The 12,999-nt window shown below is 33.3% G+C and overlaps 1 protein-coding gene across 1 annotated transcript in view; it reads left to right on the top strand.

Moving 5' to 3' along the window:
- The window catches only part of Mmrn1 (multimerin 1), a 63,818-nt gene that overhangs the window by 35,769 nt on the left and 15,050 nt on the right, over positions 1-12,999 (top strand). The window contains exons 5-7 of the mRNA XM_046458969.2: positions 1,658-1,780; positions 5,255-5,428; positions 10,226-12,211. Of these exons, the coding sequence (XP_046314925.1) occupies positions 1,658-1,780; positions 5,255-5,428; positions 10,226-12,211 (2,283 nt within the window). The remainder of the gene's footprint in view (positions 1-1,657; positions 1,781-5,254; positions 5,429-10,225; positions 12,212-12,999) is intronic.

The following is a 12,999-nucleotide window of genomic DNA, read 5'->3' as shown; positions in this document are numbered from 1 at the left end:
CCTTAAAAGTTTGTGTCCTGAACACTGTCTGCTTGGAGAAACATGAAGGTAGTGGGGTGAGAAGTTGCTAAGGAGGATTTATCTTGACACTTTACTCCAGTGGAGCATGTGTAACAGTCACCCTGAGGGCTTGTTAAAACACAGACTGCAGGCCCACCCCAGAGTTTCTTAAATTATTAATTTGGGATAGGGGGATAGAAGAGCTGCAAGTACAAAAGTTCCAGGAGCTGTTGGTACTGGGGACTGCAATTTGAGGACCTTTGTTTTACTCTCCAGGCACACTTTTGAGTCGACAGATATAAATTTCCAGGAAAAAAAAATCTCTTATTATACCATCTAAAGAGGATCCATGACAGACATTTTATATAATAATTTAATAGACCTATTTTTATGAACTAATTTGTATTTAGGTTACAAGAACCTAGGATTTAGGAGATTAATGCTTTTCCCTACCTACCTCAGGCCCAAATAATTACACTTCTCCCTAAGCAGAACATTGTTTTTCTACCATTGAATAAATAAAAAATTACACAGTAGAGGCCAAAAGGAAAGGAAAAGAAAGCAGTATCAAAACAAAAACTGTGGACATGAATGAAAATCCATTAATTTAGCTCAATGCCCTGAAGAAAAGAAATGCAAAATTCAATCTAACAACAGCAACTAACCCAAATTACTGCCAAGTCTATTATATTTCTTTTTATGGAGTAAAAAACTTCAGTATTATTGTCACAGCCACATATGCCTTAGGGAACATAATTAACATGTGCCAGAGGTACAGAGTTTCACTGGTACATGATTTCACATGGGAAGAAGCCTAGCAGACACCAAACACTTGTTTGCACAAGTCTGATATGCAGAATTTAATGCATAAATTTGTTCATTCAAAGTCCAAGAATTATAGACATACATTATTTAGTGTATTCAAATTTTTAAAAAAATCTCTCTAAATTGTTTTTCTCAATGAAGAGTCACACTACCACTGAAAATATCACTAGATTTATGGGAAATAGGATTCTTTAAGAGTAGATAGTAAAATTTCCATTCTTCTGAAATTTCATTGGCATCATGGGTTAGCACCTTAGAGATGTACCTGTAAGTTTACTTTTACTTTTAGTCCCTTAGAGACTATGTGCTTTTTTAAAATATGGGAAGAACCCTTTTAATTGGTTCTATTATTTAAATAACTATCTCCTCCCCCCAGGAAAGAACCTGTAGTGCCCCCTTACTTTCAAGTAGTCACTGGTCAGAAATTCTACCATTAAAAGATTAGCCTTTGTGGCGGTCCACTTATAAGGCTGCTGTACTTTTAATACAGCAGATTTTAAAGTCCAATTTTGCAGGCAGTTTACATCCTTCTCCCATCCCACCCAAATGAAAAAAAAAAAAAAAACACACCATCCATTTTTTGTTTAAAGGAATTATGAATAATTTTTTTTTTTTCCAGGCAGAGTTAGAGTGGTGTATTTCCAATTCCAGTGTGGTGTCACACTGCCCTGTGACTGGGGGCGGGACATCTTACTCTTGCAATCATCCTAGACCATCACGCTTCAGTACCCAGGAAAATGAATGTCAGCCACAATATTGCTCAGGACTGGAAAAAAAAATGAGGCAGTTCCAGTGCTTAACACTCTTCTCTTCTCTTTTTGTTTCCATCTAGCTCAGGAACAGCAGCAATTGATGCACAGCAACCAGGTTGAAAGTCACATAGCTATTGACAGAGGAACAGTCGAGCAGCCTCAGCAGCAGCAGCAGCAGCAGCAGCAAGACTGTGGTGACTCAGGTCATAGATTGTAATTACTATCATCTCTAACCCAATTATTGTCAACAAGGTTTATTTCAACTTCCAAACAAGAAATCTCAGCTGTCAAATGTGTGATGGTGACACATTAACATACTCCTAATCCTTTTCTATTGGTGCTGGATGTTGGGAGAAACTGGATGTGCTGCAGATTCTAGGGTGAAAAGATGGAGAATAATTATTGAAGCATTGTGTGCAAACACAGAAGGAGAATACAAGTACTGTGATACTCAGTTATAAGGAAAAGAGCACATTCCTAAATAAAGTCAAACCTTCATCCTCCAAACAGTGCAATCATGGAAGACAAGGGTTTCGGAATCAGAGAAGGAAAGCTTTCTTCCATTGGTTTAGAGGAGATCAGGAATGTTTCTTATGACTAAGAAATACCAAGGACCTTGTGTTGATCAAAAGTTGGCATGCTATATTTTTTCTCATTCTTCTAATCATAAATGTTTTACCATATTTCTTGGGCTTAAATTTAGGTCTAAAAAATATAAGGGTGGTTGGTGCTAACATCTCTTCTGTGGGCTTGGCAGAGATTTGGCATATAAAACAGGGCAATCAAATTGAGAAATCTGACTTAAGGAGAATCTCTTTAAGAATGCAGGTGAATATGCCTTAGAAACTGTCTTCTAATGCATTATAGGGATTGGAATTCAGAAGCTTTATAAAATACTGTCCAATCCTTGAATCATTAAAGTTATATGTAAAGGGATAGAAAATGTCATTGCTGTATAAAGTGATCCAATTTAAATTCTATATATCTCATTAAGGAATGCCCCAGTAAACATTAAAATTCTCAGAATATAGCTACTGTTATATATATAAAGCTACACATATGTAATGCTGGGTCATTGGACTTATTTATTTTTTATTGGTGCATAATAATTATACAGAATAGTGGGTTTCATTGGGACACATTCATAATGCATATAATAAAATTTGATTAATTTCATTTCCCACTACCTCCCCTTTCTCTACCCTGCCCCCTCCCCTTTCTCTACCCTGCCCCCTCCCCTTTCTCTACCCTACTGGTTTGTCTTCTGTTTTCATGAGATCCTTTTTCTTGTTTTTTTTTTTTTTCTCTAGCGTTCACATATGAGAGAAAACATACAGTACTTTATTTTCGGAGCCTTTCATATTTTGTTTGACATGAAGCTCTCCAGTTCCATCCATTTTCCTGCAAATGACAAGATATATTTTCTTCCTTATGACTGTATAAAGTGGTATTATGTATATAGATCATATTTTCTTTATGCATTAATCTGTTGAAGGATACCTATAATAGTTTAATGACTCATCTTGTGAATTTTGCTGTGATAAACATTGATACCCATGCATCTCTATGATATGCTGACATTAATTCTCTTGATTAGATACCTAGGAGTGTTATAGGTTGGTCCCATGGTGATTCTATTTCTAGTGTTTTGGGGAACATCCAAACTGATTTCCACAATGGATGTACTAATTTACATTCCACCAACAGTGTATAAGAGTTTCTTTTTACCAACATTCTTATTGGCATGTATTCTTATTTATATTTTTAATGATTGCCATTTTAACTGGAATGAGTAGAAATCTCACTGTTGTTTTGATTTGCATTTCTCTAATTACCAAAGATGTTGAACATCTTTTTCCTGCATTTGTTGGTTATTTGCATTTCTTCTTTGAAAAATGTCTGTTTAGTTCATTTGACCGTTTATCAATTGGATTATTTGGGTTTTGTTGTTGTTATTGTTTGTTTTGTGGTTTTTTATGGTAATTTTTTTTAGTTCTTTATATATCCTGAATATTAAATCTGGTCAGAAGAGTAGCTGCCTCAAATTTTCTCCCTTTCAGTAGTCTGTTTCTTCATGCTTTTGTTTCCTTTGCTGTGTAGAAGCTTTTTAATTTGATGCAGTCCCATTTATTAATTCTTGGTATTATTTCCTAAACTTTAGGAGTATTATTAAGGAAGTCATTGTCCACATCTTATGTTAGAGTAGTACCTCCACATTTCTTCAAGCTGTCATAAAGTTCCTGGTCTATCCCTAGGTTTTTGATCCATTTTGTATTACTTTTGTGCAGGGTGAGAGATTGGGATCTAGTTTCCTTCTTCTGTACATGGACATGCAGTTTTCCCAGTGCTGTTCATTAAAGAGACTGTCTTTTCCTCAATGTATGCTTTTATCACCTTGGTTAAGGATTGAGTGACTCTCTCTGCAGGTTTGTCTCTGCATCTTCTATCGTATTCCATTGGCTATCCTGTTTATTTTGATATCAATACCATTGTTGCTTTTGTTACTATAGTTCTGTATTATCATTTGAAACCAGATACTATGATGCCTCCAGTGTTGTTCTTTTTTCTCAGAATTGCTTTGTCTATTCTAGGATTTTTCTTCCATATGAATTTTAGGACTGTTGCTTATAATCCTGTGAAGAATGTCACTGTTACTTTGATGGAAATTGTATTAAGTTTGTAGATCACTTCTGGTAATACAGTCATTTTAACAGTATCAATTCTGCCTATCCATGAATGTGGGAGGTCTTTAAGTTTTAGTGTCTTCTTCTATTTCTTTGTTTAGTGTTCTGTGATTTTTCTTTGTATAGGTTTTGGTATACTTATTACTAGGTGGGATTTTTTTGAGACTATTGTGAATGAAATTGTTTATCTGATTTCTTTTACAGTGAATTCATCGTTGGTGTATAGAAAAGCTATTGATTTTTGTATGTTGATTTTCTACCCTGCTACTTTGCTAAATTTGTTTATAAGCTGTAGCTTTATTAACAGTAAAAACAATGAGTAAACTGAGGAAAGAAGGAACTTACCTCACAAAGACTAATAGGATAAATCCCAAATCAACATCATACTGAATATGGAAAGATTGAAAGCATTTCCTCTGATATCAGGAATAAGACAATAGATGTCCCATTTCTGTTCAATATAGTACTTGAAATTTTACCTAGAAATATTCAACAAGAGGATTAAATAAAAGGGATACAAATAGGTAAGAAAGAAATCAAATTATGACTCTTTGTAGATGGTGTGATACCATTCTTACAAGATGCTAAAAGCTCTATGAGAAGATTTGGGTCATCAGATTGTGAAGCAGAAGATGAGCCATTAGCTCTGCAATCTCAAAAAAATTATTTTGGCTTTCCAAACTTCACTTTTGTCATCTTTTGACCATGTGACAATAACTATATGAGAGTTTTTTTTTTAAAGACAGAAATTCTAAGAAAATTTGAAACACTTTAGAAATCAGATATTCTAATACTTTTTTAAAATTCTATCTTTAAATAGCCTTAAGAGTCAGGCTCTGCCTTTTGGTAAGTGAATGTAGCCAGTTACTTATATTTTCAAATTTATTACTGCAAACATGATTTATTTGAACTATCTTTAAATCTAATATGAAATTTGAGTGGTTCTAAATATATATTTTCAATGCTTCCAATTTTCTCTTCTTCTACATGCAGCAGTAATACAAAAAATGACTGACCAGATGAACCAGCAATCCATGAAAGTGATGCTTCTGCAGAAGAAAGTTGACAATATTTCTTTGGCTATGGATGACGTAAGGAACACATATTCTTCCCTAGAAAGGAAAATCAGTGAAGATAAAGGCAGGGAATTTCAGTCTTTTCTAAAAGGTAAAAAAATTAAAATAAATGGCTCTTTCAATTCATACAAAAGGAAAATGATTCATCTTTTCTTGTGTCACTTTGGGATCTTTGCTGTAGATTGGGTGATACGGAAGTCTACAACATTTTTTTTAATGAGATATTTTATAATCACTCAACTTCTGAAATAACTTGAAATACTATATCAAAATAGTTTTTACTATGTGCACAAATCTTTGAATATTCCATATGGTTGATTGATGTTATATACCTAGTTACAGAATAATTGTCTTATGGTTAAAATCCATCATGGGTAATATCCAGTTCAAGAATAAAGACAGTGCTGAGGTAATGATTATCAAGGCAAACTAGATTCACAGATGTCTCAATATTATTGACAGAGGTATTGAGAATAAATCTGAAGTGGTTATCCCAGAAATTATCTAGGTCATGTTTTATAATCAATAAAGTATATTCTAAAACATTCCAGTTTGGAAAAGTAAATTTGCAATATAAATCGGATTAAGTTTTATCTGAATTCTGTGCTCTTAAAACAACAAGCTTAGAAGTATGCTGTGCTCTTTTATGGAGAATCTATAGCATAGATAATCTATTTTCTGTTAATTCAGTTTGTTGGCTAAATTTATTTCCTCCCAGCTATAGGACTGAGGTTCCTGCTTTTTTGAGATCTGTGAACTGAGGCCAATTCTCATCTTCTAGAGGCCACTGCATTTCTTGTCTCATAGTTTTCTTCCTCCACCTTCAAAGCTAGTGGGTTGAGTCCTTATAATGCCTCCCCAATATACTCTCTGCTTTCCTCTTCCAATTTTAAGAATGGATGTGATTAAATTAGACCTATCTGAATGACTAAAGACAATCTTAAGATCCTTAAACATATCTGCTAAGTCCCTTTTGCCATGTAAGGTAATATTCATAAGCACTGTGAGTTAGGATGTGGACCTCTTGTGGGGAGAGGAGTGTGAACCTTTCTGTCTACCATCAAGATTTATATATACATAGTAATTAGCATAGTAGTGTTATGCACAGGGTACAATGGGACCATTAGAGATTTGCAACAAATCCAGTGTAAGGGATCAGGGAATGCATTTAGGAAGAGAAGCCATCTCAACTGATATGTGGAGGATCAGGAGGAGATGACCTTTTGATAAGACTTGAATGTTTCAGGCAATTAGTTTGGTTACTAGGAGGATCCCAATGCACTGGGTTTATTGTATGTTTCCAAGTCTCAAGGTTAGTGGTCACTTTGACTTTGCTTTATTCATTAAAACTTTCTCACTAGATACCCCTATTTCTACACAATTTATTTATTTTTTTCTCTCTTGTGGTTCACATTTTTTTAAAAAAACTAAGTAGTTATAGATTTGATGTATCATCCACTAAGAAAGACACTTTTGCAGCTCAACAGCAACCATGACTCCATTATGTTTTTCAATCATGTAAATAGTGCTATTCAGCTACTGAAATGAAGACCCTGTCCTACATAATTGGTATGGCCAAAATTACCAATTAAAGCCATATAAGAAGAATTTTTTCTCTCTGAAGTAATAACATAAGAAAGAAGTTGGGCTGGGTTTGGAGCTCAGTGGTAGAGCGCTTGCCTAGCACATGTGAGGTACTGGGTGCAATTCAATCCTCAGTACCACATAAAAATAAATAAATAAGATAACGTATTGTATGTGTCTACAACAGAAAAATAAAAATAAAATATACAAAGGAAGAAGTCAAAAAGAAACAGCCTATGATTGACTGTAACCATCTTAATGAAATTAGCAAAATTTGGTTAACACAACCCAGGAGATTTAGGCTTGTCAATGGCTTTTTGTAACCTACTAACCTATTAAAAAAATCTGGCACAGGAAAAAACTGACACATGAAAAATCATACTCACAGCAACAATAATAAAACTCCCTACTCAATAGCAGGGATTAGTTATGTCCTTAGCACAATCATTAATTATGAGGACCAGAGGGCTTGTAGTTCATGAATATTCTTACAGGAAACAAAGACTAAACCCACCCCTAAGGTGCCAAGCTTGCCACAGCTTCCTCTCTTGTTTACTTCACATCCAAGGTTAAGAACAGTGCTTAATCTGCTAGTAACCATAGAAACTGTTGAAAATCAAATGTCTCAACTCCTCACAACCTATCTGAATGTTATGAAAAGACCCTATGTTCACCACCACAGAAAGGGCATGCAATTATGTCTGATATTAAATATATCTAAGTCACCAAAAACAATATTATTTTTTAAGAAAGTAGAAGCATTTAAGTCACATGAAACAGAATCAAAGAGTTCAAAATTATATTCCCACATAGATATTACCATAAGCCATCTTGGCATATTTTTTCAAAAATAGGTTTACATAAATATTTTTTGTAACAAATTGTGGAGATGTAATCCGAAACAGAAACAAAGTTTTAAGCTAATAATCTGTTCAGGTTTTTTTTTTTTTTTTCTTCAGACCTTGCTGTGATTTTCTCTTTTCTCCAATATATTTTTTTTTTCATAAAGATTTTAAAGAATTATGGCTAAGGCATCTCATATTTTTCATTTCATAATTTCTCCTACTTACTTTGACCAAAATTCTGACCTGAATTTTACCTGACACTGTTTTTATCTGTATTTCTTATTCTGACTTTCAGGTCATGTAGTTTTTGTTTCCCAAGGTCAAACACCTAATTGTCATTATCTACAACTAATTAATTCAATAAAGCTTAACTTATATTTTATCTTTACAATCTTGAAAAGCATCTTTTGTCATAATTCTAAGGTTATAAACTCAAAGAAGGGTTAACCCCAACCTTATGTATGCTTTATTGCACTACCTCATTTTTTTTTTTTTTTTTTGCTATCATGAGAATTAAAATTAAGTTTAACTAACAGGAGATAATTAATTACCTGTAGATAGTGCTACAAAAGTAATTGCACTATGGAGTGGCACCTTTCTTTGGGGGAAGCTCATATAGTCTGTTTTTAAGACAAAAAAATCTAATTTTCTAAATTTTATTTTTGGTATAGGATATAGAATGTATTTAAAGAATATTTGTCAAATAAATGGTGATTGGCTAAAGGCTGTCTGAATTTAGAAAATACAAATATTTTAAAACCTTTTGTTACAATTCAAAAGCTAGGAATTTTTATGTGTAACATCTCTTAATTGTGGCTATTTACATTTTTCTAATGAATTTATTCATTCTTGAGTACTCTGTGGTGTTGTGTGTCACTGACTATTATTCCATATTTGACATTTTTAAAAATGTTCCTATTACATACAGACTAATTTTTCTATACTTTTTGAACTTCAAAATTTATTTAAGTTTCCACTAGGTTTAGAAAATGTACTTTTTTTTTTTCTCATTTTAGCAACATCAATCATAAAATATAGGATTAACTGGGTCATTTTTGTCCATGTAAAACCATCTACTTTTACAGCTTTATCTTTGTACTAGATTTCATTGACAGCAAGATGTTTAAGCAACACTTCATTCTATTTTTTAATAATTTCTCTTTCACAATAATTTTCATGTAAGTCTCTCATGCATACTAAATACTTTTGAAAACATGCTTACAAAATAAATAAATAAAGAGCCTACACTCATTTTTTTATCCTATTTCCTATATAGGCTACTTAATAGCCATAACTCGAATGGCAATATCCCACTGCACCGATTTTCCTTTTGAAAATCCTATGTATTATGTTGCTTGTATCTTGTTGTATGGCCTTTGGTGTTTTTGAATTTGAATGGACAGATCTTACATTTACATTGCTAAATAGCTAGATACTATAAAATTTGGTTATCATAAACAGCTTTTTGTAACCCACTAACTTACTTTAAAAAAAATCTGGCACAGGAAAAAACTAATACAGGAAATAAACTTGACAATAATAATAAAATTCCCTACTCAATAGAAGGGATTAGTTATGTCCTTAACCCAGTATATATATATATATCTGTTTCTGAATGAAACAGTAGAATTTTGTTGCAGTTTTAAATATTCATTTTCTATTTATATCATTTGTAATAATCTATATAATACATTTTTCATTTTCTCTTTCTTTCTTAATACTACTTTTCAAACTTACCACAATCTTGGTTCATAATTAGCCTATGCTTTCTCATATTGGAGACACTAGTATGTAGTCATTAGCAGGAAGTTTCCTCCTCTCTTTCTGTTAAAATGTTGTCATATTATGAAAATTAAGCATATCTTGAATTCCTGTTTTGATTTACAACTGAATTGTTTTGTGATCATCAAACCTCTTATTTTACTTTTTTATTGTTACTGTAAACCATGTTGACTCCTGTGAATGTGAATTCATCTTTTTCTTCAATTAAATTTCTTTACTAGAGCAGATTCATAGTGTTTATGAATTCAAAACATAAGCTCTGAACCTGATTACCAGAAATCTAATAGCACAGTCATCAGCTAACAATGGGTATTATTTGCAAAGGCAAAAAGATCAAAGCAATTTATTTTCATTCAGGACTAGACCCAGATTATTGCACAGTAATGTCTATTACTGAAGCCAACAGTAGTTCCTTCATGTCTTTTGTCCATAGAACCTTAGATTTATGGTTCTAGCATGTTCTACATTACACTTGATTTCTCCAATCAGATTCATCAATCAACAAGGTGATTGCCTCCTATAAATTGTAGTTTTTAAAATGTTGCAAGTAAATATATTAGAGTATTATTTTCACTAGTTCATGTTATTAATAGTTTCAAACATCTACCTTTTAAATATATCTAGCCTCTCATAATTAAAATCGTGTATTTTTTATTATTTGTTATCTTTGTCTTTAGGTCTAAAATCCAAAAGTATTAATGATCTAGTAAAGGACATAGTAAGAGAACAATTTAAAGTCTTTCAAAATGACATGCAAGAGACTGTCGCACAGCTCTTCAAGACTGTGTCGAGTTTGTCAGAGGACCTTGAAAACACCAGGCATATAATTCAACAAGTTAATGCATCTGTGGTTTCAATAACAGTCCAACAAAAGTCTATTTTAATGCCAGAAAATAGGCCCACAGTGACTGATATAGTAGATCTAAAGAATCACATTGTGAATATCAGACAAGAAATGACTTCTACGTGTGAGAAGCCTATTAAAGAACTAGAGGCAACGCAGGCTCGTTTACAAGGTGCTCTAGAACAGGAACATTCAAGGGGCATTCTGTACTATGAATCCCTCAATAAAACTCTTTCCAAAATGAAAGAAGTACACGAGCAGCTTTTATCAAATGAACAAGTGTCAGACCAGAAGAATGCTACAGCTGCTGAATCCGTCAGCAATAATGTCACTAAATACGTATCAATTCTACATGAAAAGATAAACAAGCAAGGTTTGATGATGCTGCAGATGTTTGATGATTTGCACATCCAAGAGAGTAAGATTAACAATCTCACTATCAGTTTGGGGATGGAGAAGGAATCTGTCAGGGTTGAATGCAAAGACATGCTATCTAAGTGCAGAAATGATTTTAAATTTCAACTTAAAGACACAGAAGAGAGTTTACATGTGTTAAACCAAACATTGGCTGAGGTTCTCTTTCCAATGGAGAACAAGATGGATAAAATGAGTGAGCAACTAAACGATTTGACATATGACATGGAGATCCTTCAACCCTTGCTTGAACAGGGAGCATCACTCAAACAGACAGTGACATTGGAACAACCCAAGGAAGTAGTAGTTACAAGGAAAAAGATGGAAAGTCTGATAAGTGCTGTCAACAGTCTACATTTTCTGATCAAAGAACTTACAAAAAGACACAATTTACTGAGAAATGAAGTACAGAGTCGTGAAAATGCCTTAGAAAGACGCATTCATGAATTTGCCTTTGAAATGGAAGATGGCCTGAATAAGACAACAACTATTATAAATAATGCCATTGATTTTGTTCAAGATAACTATGTGCTAAAAGAAACTTTAAGTACTATTAAGTATAATCCTGAGGTCCACCACAAATGTAACCAAAACATGGAAACCATTATGAGATTTATTCCTCAGTTCCAACGTTTAAATGATTCTGTTCAAATTTTGGTCAATGACAGTCAGGGATATAATTTTGTTTTGCAAGTTGCCAAGGCCCTTGCAGCTATTCCTAAAGATGAGAAAGCAGATCAGTTCAACTTTCAAAATATTTCTCAAATGTTCAATGAAACCATTTACCAAGTGATGAAATATCAGCAAAACATGAGTCATTTGGAAGAAAATATACTCTCAGCCACCAAGATTTACAAAAACTTTGAAACTCGATTGCAAAGCATTGAATCTAAAGTGAGTCAGACACTCATTCCTTATTATATTTCACTTAAAAAAGGCAGTATGACTGCAAATGAGAGAGACCAAGCTCTTCAACTACAAGTATTAAATTCCAGATTTAAGGCCCTGGAAGCAAAATCCATCCATCTTTCAACTAATTTCTCTTTGCTTAACAAAACTCTCCATGAATTTTTTACCGTGTGTTGTAATGCTCCAACAAGCGCATCACAACAAAATGCTGCTGTACTTAAGTGGATAAAAGGTTCTCTGCCACAAAATCAGCTTCCTCAGAAAGGTCTGACAGAATTTGTGGAATCAATAATTGAAATAAAAACTCAAGCTGCCCTATCTAACTTAACTTGGTATATAGATCGATTGTTGTCTGAAGGTCTGGCAAATGTTGTCAAGTCTCAGAAGCAAGTAAAATTGCTGAAGAAACCTAACACACTTAAGAAACCCACAGTAAATCTTACGACCGTTCTGATAGGCCGGACTCAAAGAAACACAGACAACCTTGTGTATCCTGGTAAGCTATTTCTAAAAATAACTTTTAATTTCTCTTTCTAGTTAAATGACATTTAGCAAGTCTGTACAGTCTAGCAAGTATAAAAGGTGTTCCCTTGAAACTGGATAGTCAAGTATTAGAAGATCATAGAAAGATTATTTGAATCTCATTCTATGTAAATTATTAAAACAAAACATGTACTTCTAGTGTGCATATTTGTCTACATGTTTTTATTATTTTCTGATATTTGGTGAATTGATCATCTGATGATCATTATAAAATAATTAAATTTTCTCCCATTCAATACATTTCAGCGTAAGTAGAGAAAAGTATTCCACAGTGATTTGGTAAACAAGATCAAAAAATCATTTTGGCTTTACTGGACACAATATCAGATGTGTAATAAGAACTCAGTAATTATCTGTTGAATGACTGCTTTATGATATATGTTTAGGAATTAGGATTGAGTAGATCACAGAAGGTCATTAAGTGCCAAACTGAGTCACTTAGATCCAAATTTGCCAGTGGAGGGATATCTGTAGAAATTTGGGGTAATGGGCTCTGTGTAGTAAGATTCAAAAGCATGAAGCTAACAGCCGCACATGGCATGAGTGCAGAGAATGACATTAAGGTACTGATTAGAGCATTACTAAATAAATTTTGGCAATATCAATAAGAGTAATATCTAAAGAAGTGATAGTTAAAAAAGAGGCATCAGAGGCAAGAAATGTAGTGAATGTATAATTAACAGAAAAAAAGAGCAACTAATTAAAATATTCACCTATCTGGTGTCCCAGTTTTTTCCTTCG

Source organism: Marmota monax, unplaced genomic scaffold (assembly GCF_021218885.2).
Source record: "Marmota monax isolate L192 unplaced genomic scaffold, Marmota_monax_Labrador192_F-V1.1 WCK01_AAM20220418_F8-fsc00002, whole genome shotgun sequence".
NCBI classification, from domain to species: Eukaryota; Metazoa; Chordata; class Mammalia; order Rodentia; family Sciuridae; genus Marmota; species Marmota monax.
Note: the sequence above shows the minus strand (reverse complement) of the source record. Positions and strands in the feature narration are given on the sequence as shown.